The 19,774-nt window shown below is 35.6% G+C and overlaps 1 protein-coding gene across 1 annotated transcript; it reads left to right on the forward strand.

The window, feature by feature from the left end:
* Nucleotides 1-9,322: 9,322 nt before the first annotated feature.
* On the forward strand, nt 9,323-9,883 carry LOC133805495 (putative invertase inhibitor). The gene has a single exon (XM_062243681.1). It carries the CDS (start codon nt 9,323-9,325, stop codon nt 9,881-9,883), a length of 561 nt encoding a protein of 186 aa, XP_062099665.1.
* Nucleotides 9,884-19,774: the final 9,891 nt, after the last annotated feature.

Raw genomic sequence — 19,774 nt, forward strand, 5'->3', positions numbered from 1 at the left:
GACATGTAAAAGCGGTCTAAGAGTACCGTACATGATTTCAGCGCACAGGGCGCAGATTGGCCACTGGGAGCCAGGAACAACGGGATAACAGAGGGAGTAGCCTGAGGGCGCTAGCCCTGGTTATCGTTCGTGAATTATGAATGTTATGAACTGAAATGCCTAGTATGTGGAATACTTGATTATACTGGCTGATGATATATCTGAGTTTATGTGATGCAATGTGAGTTATTGACTTGTCTGTTAAATGTTCATGCTCTGTTGTTGTTGTGTTTTCTTGCTAGACCTTGGCTCACGGGTGCTACGTGGTGCAGGTAAAGGCAAGGGCAAGCTGGTCCAAGCCTGAGGTGGAGAGCTCCGAGGTGGAATGTACATAGCCAGCGGTTCGACCGCCACGGTCGAGGAGTGGACCAAGACAGGGATCACCTAACAACTTGTTTTGCTTTAGTATGGCCAGTTGTTGTAAATAAACCTTGAGTCTTTTGTAAACGGTCTATAAACCTGATATTTTTGGGATCCCATGTAACGGTTGATACTTTTTAATGAAAATGTGGCTTTTGAGACCAAAACGCTTTTAACCCTAGTTCCTTTATATTTTTATCAACACGATTTTATTTAAATTACTTGATTAGCAAGTCTGGCACTTTATAAACACACAGTGTAACGGTCTTGGCTATCCAGGGCGTTACATCTAGAGCCCGCTTCCGCCGCACGAGGGGCACCCCGTCCTCATCCGCGACCGCCTCCTCGGGGATGGGCGCCATCTCACGAGCAGCGGGGATGGTCCGCGGTCTCCTCAAGGCCAGAGTCTGGCCTGGAGAGATTAACTTACACGCCAGCATCGTCTCGTCAGACACGAGCTAGCGATAATCCTTTTCACTTGGGGAGAGCCCCGCCAAGGTTTCATATTGACCCCCAAGGGTCACTGATTTGGTCGTCCTTGCGAAAATATCTGCATGATAGTTTCTAAGTCAGGAACGAGTAAAAAGAGGCTAATCAGCAATCAACTTACGAGCTGAAGATAAAAGGAACTTACGAGGACGGTTGAAGTAGTGGTGTTCGCAATTGAGAAACCCCTTTGCCATGAAGAACTGATCCTTAAAGTCATTGGGGTGGCTGGGCAGCTCGATGACCGCAGCCGAATTTGGAAAACGGGTCAGGTAGTAGAACCCGTCGCCTCGCCCCCGTTGCTCCGGGCTGGCTTTGAGGCAGAAGAAGTATAGGATGTCCGCCGGCGTGGGGTCCTCCCATTCCTGCTTCAGGAATAAGTACTTCAACCCCGCTAACAGACGGTAGGAGTTAGGGGGGAGTTGGAAGGGGGCCAGCTTCACGTAAGTAAAAAAATCCGCGAAGTACTGGTCCAGTGGGAGGAAGGCCCCAGCCTTGAGATGCTCGTTGCTCCAGGTGGCGTACCGCTCGCCTTCAAGAGGAGGTTGGGTGTCCAGGGCGCCCCTCCCTATCTCGATGTTATGGGAAAGTATAATTTTGTTGACTTTCCCTTGTGTGGTGATCTTCGAGGCGATCCTCTCGGCCTCGAAGAAGGCGTCGGTCCCCACCTCGACCTCCTTCTCCACAGTGAGACCAAAGGTGGGGATTAGGGAGTCCATGGCCACCTCTTTCCCCTTGCTGGTTTGCTGGGAGGACGGGCCGCCAGCACTCTTCTTGGGTGCACTTTTCTTGGGTGCCATCTGGTCGCCAAGCGAACAAAGAAGAAAAGTTTAGAAAAGGCGACCTAAGCATAAGAAAGAATCTAGCGAAGGGTTCTCTTTGCACGGGCTGAGATAATCTCAGCCCGTGGCGAGTGAGACCACGCGGTTCTATGAACATGCGTCTGTGCTCCCAACGGGTCCCCAATTACTCAGAATCCGTGTGTCAGGAGGGTTAGAGTAAAAGTTTACCTTGGAAGGAAAGTTTCAGTAGGCAATAGTAGGCAAAACCGCCTGTGAAGCGTGTACCCTAAGCTATCTGATTTTTGCACCCTAGAAGCTTGTTGTTCTAAACAGGCATAAGATTTTTTTACCCAGAAAATCACCCCAGAATTTGTATCATATGAGTCATGCTCCTAAACAGTTTCTCCTACGGTCGATACCCCTAGGATAAATACCTATGCATAAAATACCAGCAAGGAAAAGCAAAAGACCAACAACCTACTGCATGCGACTAAAGAGAAAAGTTTACCCAAGCAACAGTAAGGGAAAACATTTAAAACATGCCACAAACGGAGGACTTACAGAAATTTCTTGCTGTGTAAAGACCGATAGGAGCGTCTGGGTTGAAATCCTGCTGGAATCACTGGTCACAGATTCACAAAAGAGCCCTCGTGTCTGAACCTCTGGGACACTAGGAATAGTGACCGGAAGAAAGAAAGGGTTTTGAGATTGAAAAGAAAGAAGAAGATGAGAAAAAATTCAAATGAAAGGGTGGCCCATGCGTAAGGTGGCCAGCCTTATATATACGTAAAAGACCAAGAGATAAGGGTTGTTCAATTGTCTTGATGTGGGATACGAGGATCCCTACTCGAGAGACGAAATGACGGCTGAAGATAGGCTAGGCCATTTAATGCGGTTCTCGGAAGACGGACCGTCACCAACCACGATGCTCCACGTATTCGATACCAGCGTAATGGGCAGGATACGAGGAGTCCACAAAGAAGCCTAAAAGCCCCCACTGTGACCCCAGGTGACGTCGTGCCACGAGTAGGGGCTTGGGGGGCAAATGTGCACCCTAAATATCCACGGGTTATGGGCGAGCTGAGAAAGGGCATGATTATATCAGCCGCGTGGAAGACACCTACCCGGAGCTGATGTTACAAGGTCCTACCTCCTTAAGCTCGAGGTAACCAAAGGTTTATCGCGATTGTCAAGGCATCGAGTCAGCAGAGTGGGCACCACGGGCTGAGGCTACATCAAGCTCGGGGTAGGAGCTTGAGTTGGCACTTCTGACCTTTTATAAAGTCAACCACGCAATGTAAACGTGCATATATCAGACATCACGTGTCTGCTCCATTCTTGAATTCTTGGACACGCAGCATAAACGTGCGTGTTCAGGCGTCCCACGACTAGTCTGGGCCATGCGACCCATTATCCCCCTTACCTATTGATTAGACCACACTTTGGTGTCAGGTTTTAGGAATTAATCATGAATGTCTCAGAAGTGACATGATGGGTAAGATGGTCACGGGATGACTTCCCTTGCCAACACCCAGGTGCCCTCTCCGTATAAATATGGAGACCCTGGGAGTTGCAAGGGGTTAGCTTCTAATTTGTAAAGAAACGCACTGTAAAGAATATCAGAGAGATATCAATAATATTGACTGGTGGACTAGAATGATTTTAACCTTCGAACCACCTAAAAAAAGTATTCGTGTTACAATTTTCCTTTGAGATCATTTATCTATTACGATTCATTATTTAGCACTAATCCCTCTCCTTATTCGTATAATTATCTGTTGCCGAAGAACCGCGTTAACATAGTTATATAGTATGTATAAATATTTGTATCAATAATCTCTACATATATGACATCTAAACACAACGTTGACATAGATATATATATATATTTACATGGCTACATGACATATATATAAAATACAATAATATTTAAAAAGAAATTAGTAATAGAAATAAAATAAGAATAGAAAAAAATTATAGTATATACAGTAGTATACATGGATAAACTATTTTTAGTTTATAATGTATTTCACAGTGTCTTTTGGTGAATTTGATAAAGAAAAAGAGTTTCAATCATTTGATAAAAAACAAACTATTTCACAAATTTATAAGATTAAAAAATAATGTATGCTTTTATTATTTTTAAATAAATATGATTTAATTATTTAAATTATCATAAAATATCATATTTTAATTAATTAATTAATTTTTGTTTAAGTTTATGTTTATGCTTATTCTAGTTTTTGAATTTGTGAGTGACAACAAATGATTATATATTATATGTTTAATATAATATTAAGTTTATGTTTATTTCAATTTTATTTAAGTTATAAAATATATGGTTTTATTATTTTTAAATAACTATCATTGTAAAATATCTTATTTTAATTTGTTAATTATTTAATTAATTTATTTAAATCAGGTTTAAAATTTATAATTAAATATAAAAATAGTTTATTAAATATAAAAATATTTCATTAAAGTTAACAGAAAAAAATAAAAAAATTATTAAAACAATTTTTTTTTATCTACGTACTTTTTATATAATATAATCCTAATGGATGTGTTTCAAAAATTAATTTTTATGAAAGTGGGACCCACCTCAATAAAATAACAAATCATTATTATCTATCATTATATTTAAAAACAAGCCATTTTTTAAAACTATTGACAGATGACATGCAAACAATCAGCCACCTAGGATTTTAAAAATGCCAGTATGGTGCTGGCGTTTTCAGCCCCAACAATCCTCTGAACTATTATATATGCACAATATCTTCATGTCATTGTTAAAGATATAAAAAAAAAAAAAATTGAGGCTACAAGAGTAAAATAAACTCCCATGGTTGATATAGGAATTATTGATTCTAAAATATGTTTGAAGCAGCACCAATTTCCGAAGTTATCAATTTTTTTATTAAAAAAAAAAACTTACTCCAAATAATTTTTTTATTACTCAGTTATATATCAATTAATTTTGAGACATAATCCATATTTTAACGAGAGCCACACTACTTGTAATCATCCATACATCTCTTCTATGTTGAAATAATTTCCTTAAAGAATTTTACATAGCTAAGTATCTGCATGAAAAATGTTAGATGTGAAGTGTTTTCAATATATATACTGCCACGAGCTTACGCTATGTTTGGGTGGAAAAAAAAATAAGAGAAAAAGAAAATTTACAATGAAAAAGAAAGTTTTGTTTCCACCATAATTATTTGATAATGAGAAAAGAAAGAAAATTAAATTATTTTACAATTATATTTATACCCGTCCTTACAATTTTTTTTATTCTAAGAAAATGACAATTTCTGCTTCAGTTGTCTTGATCAAACTTCCATTCGTTCTTTATTCTACAGGTTTAATTAATTGATGAGTAGTACTCAATATATTCTCTTTCAACTCATTTTCACTCATAAGGGTCATATAGTGATCGAGTGTGCCCCAATTACATTATCATATATATATATATATTAGTGATAATATTTTTTTAAAGATGTGAATCTCACATTAAATTCTTTTGGAATATTAAAATTAGTCTTTAAAATAATTTAATTATAGTGTGTAGTGGTGCATGAACTGCTAATCCACTAAGTATCAAGACCAATAATTAAATATAAGCAAAAACGTTGTTTTGTTGTGTAAGAACATATGGGTAGCATGTGTTGTCCTAACTATATGAAGCATCTCCAATAGTTTAGTGGCAAAGTTTTTATTTATTTATTTTAAAGAAAAATGGAAATCGCTCTTTGGTTCCAACTACAAAGGACTAGTTCCCTTATAAGAAAAAACAAAAAACAAAAAGGAGTTTAAGTGTCAAACTCATGTTTGTCGTAGTAAACATTAAAAATTTATTAAATGAGAAAAAAACCTTGCAAATTAATTCAGATATCATAAAAAAGAACAATATATAAAATTCTAATTTTTTAAAATAAAATTTTGCCCAACTTTCACTACAAGAAAGTAGGCTTTTGTCGGCGTATTTCAGAATTGCGTCGATAAAAGTGGCATTTACCAGCGCAATTCGTGAATGACACTGCCAAAAACTCACTCTTTTGCTGGCGTTAATTTGCACCGACATAAGTCATTTTTGCTGACGCAATTCAGAAAAGCGCCGGAAAATATTTGTGCAATTTTTAAAGGGGCAATGTTAAGCACCTTTTCTAGTGCGTTTAACCTAATGCGTCGACAAAACTCCACATTTTATTACTATTGGGACTTTTGGTGGTGTGTTAGATGAAAAATGCTGGCAAAAGTCTACGTTTTAAATAAGGTTAATGCGCCGACAAAAGAATTTGCGCCGGAAAAAATCTTATTTATTTAAACGACATTGTTTTGGATTAGGGTTTTAGAGCTTAAATTTTGCCGCCGCAGTGTAGAATTTTATTGGCGCAACGAAACGCGCTGGCAAAAGTCATAGCGATATGAAGCAGCTACCCGAGCCCTTCTTCCCCATTTCAATTTTTTCTCAAAAGTTACAACTCTCTTTCTCTCTCTAAGCCTCCCATCGCCTCCACCTCCACCATCATCATCCAACTCTCTCTCTCTCTAGCTAAATCCGAGTACCTCCGAGCCGTTGTTATGCCAAATCCGAGCACCTCCAACCAAATCCGAGCCCCAACGGTATGAATTTTGTTTGTATTTTTTAAAATTTTGTTAAGTTGTTTTGGTTATATAATGTTCACAATTGCGCCACCTTCAGCCCATAGCTGCGCCTCCTTCAGCCAAGGTCGTGCCCCATCCGAGCTCCTAAGCATTATAATGTTTTTTTTTTTTAAAATATTTTGGTTATATATGTTTTATTTGTTCAAAAATTATGTTTATTCTATTATAAATTAAAAAAAACAGATATAAAGTAATAAATAAAATGTATTAAAATAATATAAAAAACAAAATTTAAATATAATATTTAAAATGTGTATGTTTTTTTTGTTATATGATGTATATGGTGTATTGGCTGTGTTTGAATATGCTCTTTGCAAGCTTTTAGATTTTTTTTGGATAGTCTAGTTTTTAAATGCTGTGCTGCCGAAATTTTAAAAAAATTAAACATAATTTTATTAGTATTAAAAGATTTTTAAGAAAAGATATAAGCTTGAATAATTTTTTTAATAAAAAACATGGTGAAAAATAGATAAAGGAATAACAATTAAATAATAAATTTATTAATTTTTTTACCTAATAATAATAAATAATCAATTTAAGTGTGAATGATTTACTTAATAAAAATTACATATAAATTTAATAATTTAGTAACTGAATAAATAAATAAAACTTTAATTATAATTTAAAAATAAAACTAATAAATAATTAAATAATTTAAAAAATAATGTAATTAATTAATAAATAACTAAATAAATAAATTAGTAAAACTTTAATTATAAGTGACAATCAAGGAAATAATAAGTGACAATTTTACAAAATAAAACCAATAAATTTCATTGTAATAACTAATTAGAAATTACTTATTAATTATTAATTATTCACAACAATTAAAACTTTATGATCTACATGCCAATATCTTTTTAATTAATTGTGGACTAAGATAGAAAAAGAACGTAACTAATGTTGTTCTCGTATCTAGGAGCTTGTGGGCTAAGTTAATTTAGTCATGAAAATCTATATCTCTTAAATTTTTTTGCAGATATTGTTGATATATATATATATATGTTTAGAGACGCAAATTCTCCCATTAGTGGAGTTAACCACTCTTACCATATATGTCATCAATATTCGTCAATATCCGTATACTTTTGATTTAGATATGAATTTTACAGACCAAATTAACTTAGCCCACTTGCTCAAAGATATAGGAACAAAATTACTTGCATTTTTTTTCCAATCACTAGTCTGCAGTCATTAATGATGACATGTTGGCAGATAGATATAATAAAGTTATACTTTGAAACTATATAATCGGTAACTTTGCTTAAGAAATGTTCATATTGTTTAGTTATTTTCTTTCATAATTAGGTTTTCTTTTAATGTTATATTGTAATCTAATATATGTGTTTTTTATCGTGCAAACTCAGATGACCAAACGCTGAGCATCACAGAGTTCGATCGATGCATCATCCGCTGCTTCTTGTGTTGACGGTTAGTTCCCGCCTGATATGGACATTGTCACTAATGTCCTTGGGCCCCACTCGTGCTATAAGAAAGGATTTTTGGTGTTGCCTAGGCTAAAGGAAATTGGCGGGAAGAGGGCAAGATCTTCATCATCTTCTCAAATGTCCGGGCAATTGCCACCTGAAGTGGACGCCATTATGCAGCAAAATTAGCACCTAAAGAAGTATACAACTAAATTTGAGAGTCATCAACAACGTTCAGATTTGTTGCTTAGTGCTTTGTTAAAGCAAGTTGATGTATTGTCTTCTGGTTTTATTGTGGACTCGCCAAAAGAGAATCCTAAAGATGCCGATTATGAGGACGATAGTGCAGCTGACGGGGGTGGGGATGCTGATGGGGGCGGGGATAATGAGGACAATACCCACTTGTAGATACAAAATTTGTGTTAATTTACTAAACTATTTTTATATTTTCATGTTTAGTGGAGACAATTAACATTAATAGTTCTAATTTAATTTTTATTTTATTTCTAATTAAATTAACTAATATTACTAAATAAATTAAAATTAAATAATTAATATTAATATATATTAAAAATGAAAATTATTAAATATAATTTTGTTTTAATAATTTATTAATTTAAAAAATACTTTACCAGCGCAAAATTACGTCGGAAAAAATCATTGGCGGCAAAAGTAAATTCTTTTTTTACTGGCACAATTCCACTCCACTAAAAGTCTGACTTTTAGTGGCGTAAGACCGCGTCGCCAAAGGTCTTAACCTTTGCTGGTGCAATTTTACGCCACTAAAATGCCTAACTTTTGCCGGCGTAAATTGGCGCCGCCAAAAGTATTTTTCACAATTTTGTGGGAAATGTTTTTATCGAATTGTCCATATTTTTGCATGACTTTTACCAACACAAAAACACACCGGCAAAAGTGAGTGTTTTTCCCAAAATCCCAAAATTTCATGAAGACACATCTCTGAATTAACCTGGTTAATTTTGCATAAAAAATATGTTCCCTTGTCATGAGTGCAAACAGTATTTAGAAATCGAATCGTCCTTTTCTATATTTATTACTATTTTTTTTTTCACACATTTATGTAGTGACTCATTAATTTAATAGCAATAATCTTTTTTATTCTTTCTTTGATGCTTATTTTAGTGAAAAATACATATATTTATCTTTTAAGTTATAGTTTATCTTTTTTTAAGTTATTACTTTTACTTTGGAATAGAGTATCATATGAGTTGGCCACGTAAAGTAGATGTCGCTTCAAGACAATTTGACCATAAAATATCTGATGGCATCTCCACACACAAAATTATATATTAATACTTACTTAATAAATATCTCCATATATCAACATATCTTCCAATATGATCTCTTTTAAATCCTTTTCTACAGGAACGATTTTAATTTAACCTATTAAAAAAAATCAATGATTAGCATAAATAAATGAGTGCCAAACAACTCATCACATATATTATTTAAGCATATAAAACTCGATATATATAGGCCAAATACATTGCTCTTTTTAAGCAGTAACAGTCCCTGATATTTGAAACGTTTGTTCTCCAAATGGATACTCAAAATGGCCACAAAGTTCTATCATCATTTCTAACCCTAGCAGTCTCATTTCTCATTCTCTTTTCTACTTCCCCAACAGAAGCATCATCATCATCACAGCTAGTTAAAAACGTATGTAAAGAAACCATAAACTACGCCAAATGCATAGAAGCCCTCGAAGCCGATCCACGAACCAAATCACCAAAGAATCTCAACACTTTTGCCAAAGACTCCATTAGTTTAGCGATCAAGAACGCCAAAGACAGCTTATACTTCATCCAAAAAATGTTAAAGGATAAGAAGATGAGTGGGAATAGTAGTACAAGAGCAGTGCTCAAACAATGTGTTGAGTCGTACAAAGCAGTGATTGCGTCGTTCAAAAGCGCGCGGACTGAGCTCTCCGAGGATGCTATGTCGGCGAACTACGACGTCAAGACGGCCGTTGACTACATCGATAGCTGCGAGAGCGAGATGAGTTTGAAGAACGTTTTAGTTTCGTCGATGCCTGAACGAAACAATCAAGTTAGATTGTATAGTAGCATTGGATATGTAATCACCAATAAACTTGATTGAGATTGTAGTGTTCTCATTTTTTCTTTCTTTCTAAATCAATCTTTAGTTTTCCTTGCGTACACGTGTGATGCCTCTTATATTATTTTAATTGTTTCTAAGAACTTTATCAATAGTAGTAATTACCTCTATTTTTTTTTATAAATATATATTTAAAAATTAAGAAAATCAAATTTAAATATTAGGTTTGTATAATAATGATCTATCATAACAACTTATATATATTTATTGAATTTGCAATTTGAAGTTAACTTATACAAACTGAAAAAATTATGAAAATTAGGATTATATTTTAAACATTATTATATTAATGATATTTTATATTAATATAATTATTGAATGTTTAGTCTACTATATTTTTTAATGGGTAGGTAACCATTTGCTACCTTGGGTTTATATAAAATATCGTTTTGGTACCATGTGTTTACAATAACTTTCCGGGGAGAAACTCCAACTCCCATGATGAGCCACCTCTAAGTTCACATAGGTGAAATTCTTACAGAATCTTTGCTATCTTTAGAGATGTCTGTTGCACACAACTAAACTTCATTAAAAACCTTAGGCTTAACTGAAATTCCGTATTTTAATATTACCAAGTGATTTAAAATAAACAACTTAATTAAATGCGGAATACTGATTAAGTTGTTTAGACAGATTTCAGTTTTTTTCACACTACTTATGCAACTGTTTAAACAGAAACAGAAAAACATGTAAAAATTCAACACACGAGAATTTTTACGTGGTTCAGAAATCTTTTTAGATAACCTACATCCACAGAGCCACGCCCAGAGAATAAACCAATTAGTAAAGAAACAATGTGTACAAAAGCATTGACTTAAACAATGTAAGACTCCCTCTTAAACTATTGCTGCAATCTTGTTGTACTCTTCTCTACGAATCTGGTTTTGATGAAACGCTGATTCTCTTGAACTCCATTCAAAGAATAGCGAGTGCACACTTCCTCCCGAAGTGAGACTTAGATAGAATCATCTCCCGAAGATCCTTATGAACACGTTCACAATAGACACTACCTGTTTACAATGGACTAGATAGATATCCACAAGTACACTCAGCACTCTTACAAAGATTAAGGTGAACAAACTTAATCTCTACAAATAAAGACACTCTTAAAAATAACATAATGTTTACAAATATTCAAAATGGAAGAGGTGAAAATTCCAAAGGCATTGGCAAGATATTTATAGGCAAGGAAATCGTCCAAGGCCATCATTTTCTGAGATCTTTGAAATCAAATTGCAAATTCCTTTGATTTAGGAAATCAGCCAGCCAGATAAATTCAGTGTCGATAGAAAAGGAAACTGATGAGTCAGCAATGTAATCAGTTGTATCTGGCAAAACGAACATGGTCATTTCTTTTGATCATGTTCATTTTCGATACATTTTTTATTCCAGAATAAACATAGTCCCTGAAAATAATCTCAAGATAATTGAAATACATATTTTTACCAAATATTGATTATTTGTGATAAATAAGGTAAAAAATATATTCACACTTAAAAGATATTTTCACACTAGAAAATCAGCTGAATCAATTTGATATTTAAACCATGAATCAATAAGGATATGCTACTGATTTTCTTTAATAACTTTAAAATATTTTGTCTAAATTAAAGTTAGCCAATAAATGATTTTAGATTAACCCTCACACGGTAGCAACCAACACTAACCATCATTGGATGGAACTCATGATTTTGTTAGTGTTGAAACAATTCACTCAATAACTTGTTCTTACCCATTGAACTCTTACCCTTGATGTTCACAAGTTTAGAGTTGGGTTTCCATCATTGGTGAATATATTATTCTAGGAGTTTTAGTCCCACCCCTTTTGAAGTAGAACTTACTAACCTCTTCGCAAGTGGTTTTGTAAATGGATACGATAAGTTCTCACTTGTCTTTATACACGAGATTGATATGATTCATCATCAAATCAATTGTCTCATATACTCATGTCTTAGACTTATATGTCTAGACTTCTCATGCTATTATAAGCTCTAGCTAATGTGGCTTATTTATCACCATTGTGATATTCCTCATGAAGTCCCTATGCCTCTTTGCCATTTTCCGCTAGAGTTATAAACTCATTCTCCATGGTTGAGTGAAATATATGTTTGTTTCTTTGGGCCCTAAAAATTCGCTCCTCTTTTGAGTCATAAACACCCAACCACTTACGGAGAGATTATCTCATACACTTGATATCCAACTCGCGTGGAATATCCTTCAAGTATCTTTGGGAACTTTGAATATTAGAGACCTAGCTGTTTGGTACTTTTAAGGTATCCTAGAACTCTCTCTATCACTTTTCAATGTTCCATAGTTGGATTGCTAGTAAATCCACTTAGTTTAGTAACCACTCTACCATTGTTCTTTTCAAGCTTTATGCTTGAATCAAATGGTGTATTCGCCTCTTTGATTTTGAGATTGCTAAATTTGTCAAGAACTTTCTCAACAATAAAGTGAGCTTGATTTAAGGCATAACCCCCACTATTTCTTAACTTTTATACCAAAGAAGGTATCGACCTCTCAAAGGTACTTCATTAAGTGGAAGATAGAAACCTCTTCGTTTCCATTATGTCTCTCATCTCATTACTCAAAATAAAAAATTATCACTATATAGTCACATCAATATGACATATCCATCATAAGTCTTAGAGTATAAGAACTTGTCCATTATTGTGTCTACACTCATCCGAAACAATATCTTTATCAAACATCTCATGCCATTGTTTCGGTGCTTGTTTTAAACCTTATAGTGATTTAAGAAGCCTATACATTTTATGTTTATTTCGCCTTAGAACAAAACCCTCCAGTTGTTCCATAGAAATCTCCTTATCGAGATCTCCATTTAGGAATGTCGTTTTGACATCCATTTGATGAACATAAATGTTATATATTGATGATAAGGCAAATACAAATCTTTTTGTGGTTGTCCTATCAACTAGTGCATACGTGTCAAAGTAGTCAATTCCTTCCTTTTGTTTAACCCTTTAGCTACTCATCTAGCTTTGAAGGATTGTATGTGCCATCGGTGTGATATTTCCTCTGAAATACCCACTTGCACCCAATCGGTTTTGAACCTTGTGAATGTGTGGTTTTACATAATTGAATCTGTAACGCCCTACTACCTTAGAGCCGTTACTAAGTGAGTTTATAAAGTGCAATTAACTCGCTAAGCGAGATTTTAGAACAAAAGTGTGATTAAATAGGTAATCAAGGCTGTAATCTTTAAAAGTACTTGATTTCATTAAAGTTCAAAAATTTAACATTCGGGATCCCAAAGCGAGGTTTGTAAAATATTTACAATTCAAATTGGGTTTACAGATAACTAATCATCAAAAAACATAGTTTAATACAACCATTTCTCAAAATGCCCCAACCCAAAGCAGTCGGGCAGGCCAAACATGTACGCGTCGCCCCCACGCTCTCCGTGCTCATGGCTGGTTGACTTTCTCTTTGCCCTTACCTACAACACAGAGCACCCGTGAGCCGAAGCCCAGCAAGAAAACTCATACAGTACATAACATATGCATATCACACAATCACTATAGCAGATAACTCACAGTTAATCAGACAGTCCACAAGATTAAAACACATATACGGCCATGCCGTCCCAGAAGCGTTACCAAAGCCTGGGATCTCGGTCTACACCATAAGGATATCCCATGTATCCTTTGGGGTCTCACCCTAACCACAAGCACTCCATGTGCTAAGTGGTATTCCCGGCCCCACTGCCGTTCTCGGCCCTTCGCCGTTCCCGGCCCCTTTGCCGTTTGCTCTGCTATTACCACATTTAGCATTCTCAAATAACAATCAAATATATAATCATTCATTTAAAGCTACACCCTAGCAGTGATACAATCTAGGGCCGCGCCCTGCAACAATACTATGGGCCCAAGCCTCGCTCTACGGGTGCTATAGTTTTCTTACCTGTATCCCGAGCTTTCCGATGTACCAAGGCCACAAGCACGGTCCTCTACCACGAGCCTCTCCAAAATCCTAGTCACAACACATATAAAACACTTTTAATACTAACCAATTCCAAAACCACTTCCCGGGACAAATCCCGTACTCTCGGGACCTCTAATTTCCTATAACAATGTATTGGAACCATCCCCCGAGCCCCCGGGCAAAAGCCCTAAAAATGCAAAATTACACTGTCAAAATTTGCCTAGGGCCTAGGCACTCCCACCAAGGGCCTAGGCGCCTAGAAACTTTTCCTGATCCTGATGCAAGCCTGCGCCGCGACACCAAAGAATAGGGTCGCGACGCCCCTACGCGAACCCAGATTTTTGGGTTTTCTCCTCCATTTTTCCCGAGCCAAAACAACCCCAAATCATCCCAAACAAGTACCTAAGCCCCAAAATCAATTTAAAACCCCAAATGAACCCTTTAACAACCTATAAACATCAAAACAAACTCAATTATACAATCCCACTCCAAAATCCATTCTTGAGTCCCAAATTCCTGAAACTTAAACCATGGCTTCCAAGACTTAAACCAGAGCTTGAAAACTATAAATCATGCCTCTAAAATCTTAAACCACATCAGATACGAAAATTAAACATGCTAAGGATTCTTACCTCAATCAAAATTCAGCTTGAACTCCTCTCAATTCCAGCTTCCAACCTCTTTCCTCTTGATTATCTTAACTAAATTTCAAGTAAAACCAACCATCTTTCCTTTAGGTTCCCACACACAATCCTTGAAAATCAACCTTGAACTCAAGCAATAACAGAACATAATCCTTACCTCTGAGTAGTCCTAGCCTAAATTTGACCTTGGTTGTCTCCAATCCCTCTTGAATTTCCTCCTAGGTCTCCTAACTTCAGCCCCTTCTTCTTTTCCCCTTACCTTTTGATTTTCTTCCAATTTCAGCATAAACCAACATATGACTAAATGTAATACGCATTCCCTTTTCCTTTAGCTGAAGTAATCTAAATCCTTGCCTAATGACCACTTTACCCTTTCATAAGAATTCCTTCCTAACTAAACCTCAAAGGCACTCTTGTCCTTTCACCTATTTTACAATTCTACCATTTTCTATCTAACCTTATTACTCTCAGCAGTTACTAATGGTTACCCAAGTTACTCAATCACCAATAAACATTAACTACTAATTCTCAAATTTACAAGATTCCCAAAGTACCCCTAGGCTCCTCCCGAGCCAGGTATAAAATCCCGTTGTGACTTTTAAGTTAACTAGCTCTCTAGGACCGTCTTGGCACGTGCATCACACTAATATCACCACACTCATGTGGTACAAATCACATAATATAATTATCACATTTATGCCCTCAGCGGGCTAAAATTACCAATTTATCCCTATCATGCAAACGGGGCCCACATGCATATTTATACCACCTAAACATGCATTATAATCACATATTCATTCAAATTCATAAATTATCATGTTAATTCACTTATTGCCCTCCAGGCACGCTAATCAAGGTCATAAACCTTATTAGCAACTTGGGGTGTTACAGAATCTATCTCATCATTTATTGCCTCTTTCAAAAAAAAAAAAAAATCTCATGAAGACATTGCTTCTTGGTAGATTTTGGGATCATCCTCAACTTGAAGAATCATAGGAAATTTTGGTGTGACTTCTTCAAGTCTATCGTAGAGTATCTCTACTTGAGAACATTTCTCAATTGATCCCAACTCTTTAATTCTTTGGCTTCTCCGAGGCAATATATGTTGCTCATCAACCTTTGGATCTTTCTCTTTAAGAGATTCTCCAACACCTATGGGCTCTTGAGAGTTGCTATCACAATATAACATAGTCTCAAAGAACTCCACTTCTCTTGATTCAATAATCACATTAGACAAGTCTAATAGCCTATAGGCCTTGCTATTTGAGGCATAGCCAACAAATGCACACTTTATGGCCGTTGGACCCAACTTGGTCCTTTTAGGCTCCGTGCTCTTACAATAAGCAAGGCACCCCCATACTTTAATATAGCCTAGGTTATGCTTCTTTCCTCTCCATAACTCATATAGAGACACGTAGTTCTTTTCTTAGGAATTAGATTCAATATATGACACACAACAATCAAAGCTTCACCCCACAAATTATAACACAATTTAACATGTAAAATCATAGAGTTAATCATCTCAAGATAAGTCCTATTCTTTCTTTCAGCTATTCCATTTTGTTGTGGAGTGTATGGTGTAGTGCATTCATGTATAATGTCATGTTGTTCACAAAACACATTGAAATCATTTGAAAAGTATTCACCGCCTCTATCACTTCTAAGAGTCTTTATTTTCCTTTCCAATTGATTTTCTACTTCAGATTTATAGATTTTAAATGCATTAAATGCCTCATTCTTACTCTTAAGTAAATACACATAAGTATACCTAGAGCAATTATCTATAAAAGTCATGAAGTATCTATTTCCTCCTCTAGTCAACATGCCATTTACCTCACATAAATCACTATGTATTGAATCTAGCAAGTTTGAACATCTATCAACACTTGAAAAAAGTTTCTTTACCATTTTAGATTTAACGCATAATTCACATTTATCATGCTCATTCACATCACAATTAATTAATCCACATTTAACAACTCTTTTAATTGTGCTATAACCTATATGAGCAAGTCTATTATGCCATAAAGTAATAGAACTAGAATTAATCACATTGTAAGATTTAGATGCCATATCATTATTGTCACTATCAAGAGCACAAAGTTTGATCATTCCATCACATGTATAATCATTTCCCACAAAAGTGTCCAATTTAGTCAAAGTGAGTTTATCAAATTCAAACTCTATTTTGATACCAGATTTACTCAATAGACTTCCACTCATAATGTTTCAAGTTATATATAAAACAATAATTAGGGTCACTTTCTTTCCGTTAGGGATGAGAACATCAAAGCAACCCCTTCCAAGTGTAACGTTCCAAATTCTTTTAATATGGCTTAGTGCCTGGATTAGGGGGCCAGGAGGGCAATAATTGGTTTATTGTGTTATTATGTGATTATATGCATGATTATGTGAGTTATATTATTATATGACTGTATTTGCATGCATGTGGGCCCGTTTCTTATTAGAAGGGTATTTTCGTAATTTTGGCCCGCTGAGGGCATATATGTATATCTGTGTGCATATATGTGATATATGTGTGAGACCACATTATTATGTGGATATATTTGAGTTACTCGGCACGAGGCGATCCTAGGAGGCAAGTTAGCAGTTTAGTCATAATGGGGTTAAATACCGGGCTCGGGGTGAGCCTAGGGGTAATGTGGCACTTAGTACATTACCGGAATTGAGAGGGTAATGAGAAATTGTTTGGTAATTATTTGAGGTTATCACTACAAGAAAAAGACTCTACAGCAAGGACATCTATTGCGAAGTTGTCGCTGTATGTAGGAAAAATCCATGAAAAATTATTTTCTCTTAATTTATTAAAAAATAAGTTATAGCGATGACATGTCGTCAATGTAGGGTCGTCAACAACACACGATCTGGCCCTCCAAAATTCCTGATACCCTACAGCGACAACTAGTCGTCGCTGTCGGGTTCCAGGAATTTGGAGGGAACACTAGGCAAGAACTGACTATACATCGACGACATGTCATCGTTGTAGGGTATTCGTAAAAAAAAAGAGGGAAATATGTTTGTCTATAGCGACGACATGTCGTCGCGGTAGGATGCTTAGGGAACTCAACCGTCCAGAGTTGGTTGCCTATTTGCACACCCTATAGTGATGACATGTCGTCGCTGTAGAGTCCAATATAATCCATTGATAAGTTATTTGGTACCCTACAACGACAACATGTCGTCACAATAGGGTCCAAAATAAAACGTGGGAACTTGAACTGCCAAAAAATTTAAGTCAAATTTCATTGCCTACATCGACGACATGTAGAGTAGAAAATAGCACACGAGAGTATTCGTGTACTATTCACTACCCTACATCGACGACATGTCGTCGCTGTAGGGTCTCACCATTTGAGTGAAACGGTGGGTTTGATATCAGCGACGACGTTCTTATTACCTGTAGCGACGACATGTCGTCGCTGTAGGATCATGACATAAATCCCTCAACCCGAGCCTTCTTCTTCTTCAGCTTTTTTTCTCTTTTCTCTCTACAAAACCAGAGCCCCTCCACTGCCCATTCGCCGCCCCACGCCGTTCCAACGCCCCCAGTCCGATTGGGGACCATTTCTTCCAAGTTTAGGTAATCTAAACCCAATTTCTATATAATTTAGCATTTAAAATCAATTTTTTGTTAACATATTTATGTATTTAGTATTTGGTAGAAATGTGTTTTTAAATATTGTTTTTATTTTATTTTAGATTGGAGTGGTGGAGCATCATCCTTAGCCACAGACGCATTTGGATAACCCCGAGCCTTGGGTATTGTTTTTATTTATTTTTTGTTTGATTAATGTTTAAATTATGTTTTTAAGTGTGTGATTGATTTGTTTATATAGTGTTGAATTTTGTTTTTCATTTTAGATTTGTATATTTTACACAATGTTAAATATGTTAAATTAAATTAAATGTTTTTATATATGTTAATTGTGTAATTGATTAATATGTTAATTGTGTATTGTCACTACAAAAAATGTGACTTTTGCGCCGGAAAAAGCTATATATGGTCTTTTCCGACGCGCTTTTGCGTTGGCAAAAAGTGACGACGTCCACTCGTCAATAATGTGACTTTTGCCGACGCAAAACGCACTGCGCCGGCAATTGTATCTTTTGGCGACGAAAAAATGCACTAGGAAAAATAAGGATGCGCCAATGAAAATTTTTGTTGCTGAATTGTGGAAAACACTTTCAGCGACGCAAAATTGCGTCAGCAAAGATGATTCTTTTAGTGGCGCAAAATTGCGCCGGCAAAAGATGTGTCTTTTAGTAGCGCGTTTTTGCACCGGCAAATGTGGATATTTGTAGTGGCGTATTTTTGCACCGGTAAAGGTTGAGACTTTTGCCGACGTAATTTTGCGTCGGTAAAAGTATTTTTTAAATAATTTTTTTTGATAATATTACTAATTTTATTTTCAATATATTAATATTAATTAATAAATTTCGATTTTAATATATTAATAATTATTTAATTTTTTTAGTAATATTATTTAATTAGAAATAAAATAAAAATTAGGATTTTATAAATAAATAAAAAAATTTATAACTATTAATGTTTATTGTCTCTACCAAACATGAAAATATAAAAGTAGTTTAGTGAATTAAATCTCTAATCAATTAAACTTTAAATAAATAAATAAAAAAGTTCTACAAATGTGTACTGCCCTCCTCATCATCCCCACCCCTGTGAGCATCATCGTCCTCGTCCGGATCCTATTTTGGTAAGTCGACAGTTAAACCATGAGCCAATACACCAACATGCTTCAACAAAGCACTGAGCAATACATCTTGACGCCGTTGACGACTCTCAAGTTTAGTCGTATACTTCTTTAGGTTATGATTTTCCAGCATAATGTCCTGAGTTTGCTGCAAAATGGTGTCCACTTCAGGTGGCAATTGCCCGGACATTTGAGGAGTTGACGAAGATGCTGCCCTCTTTGCACCAATTTCCCTCAACCTAGGCAAACCCCCAAACCCTTTCTTATAACGCGAGCGGGGTCCAAGGACATTCGTGACAATATCCATATCAGGCAGGAACTGACCGTCAACATTATCGCCGACACAAGAAGCAGCAGATGATATAGGGCCGTACTTTGCGATGCTCGACGCTCAGTCATCTCAGTCTGCACAATAAAAAGCACATATCTCGAATTCCAATATAAAATTATTTGAAAACCTAACTTAGAAATTTTTAATATAACTACATATAAAATATAACTTTATTATCTATCTGCCAACATCCTTTCATTAATGACTGCAGACCAGTGAT

The sequence above is a fragment of the Humulus lupulus genome, chromosome X (genome assembly GCF_963169125.1).
Source record: "Humulus lupulus chromosome X, drHumLupu1.1, whole genome shotgun sequence".
NCBI lineage: Eukaryota > Viridiplantae > Streptophyta > Magnoliopsida > Rosales > Cannabaceae > Humulus > Humulus lupulus.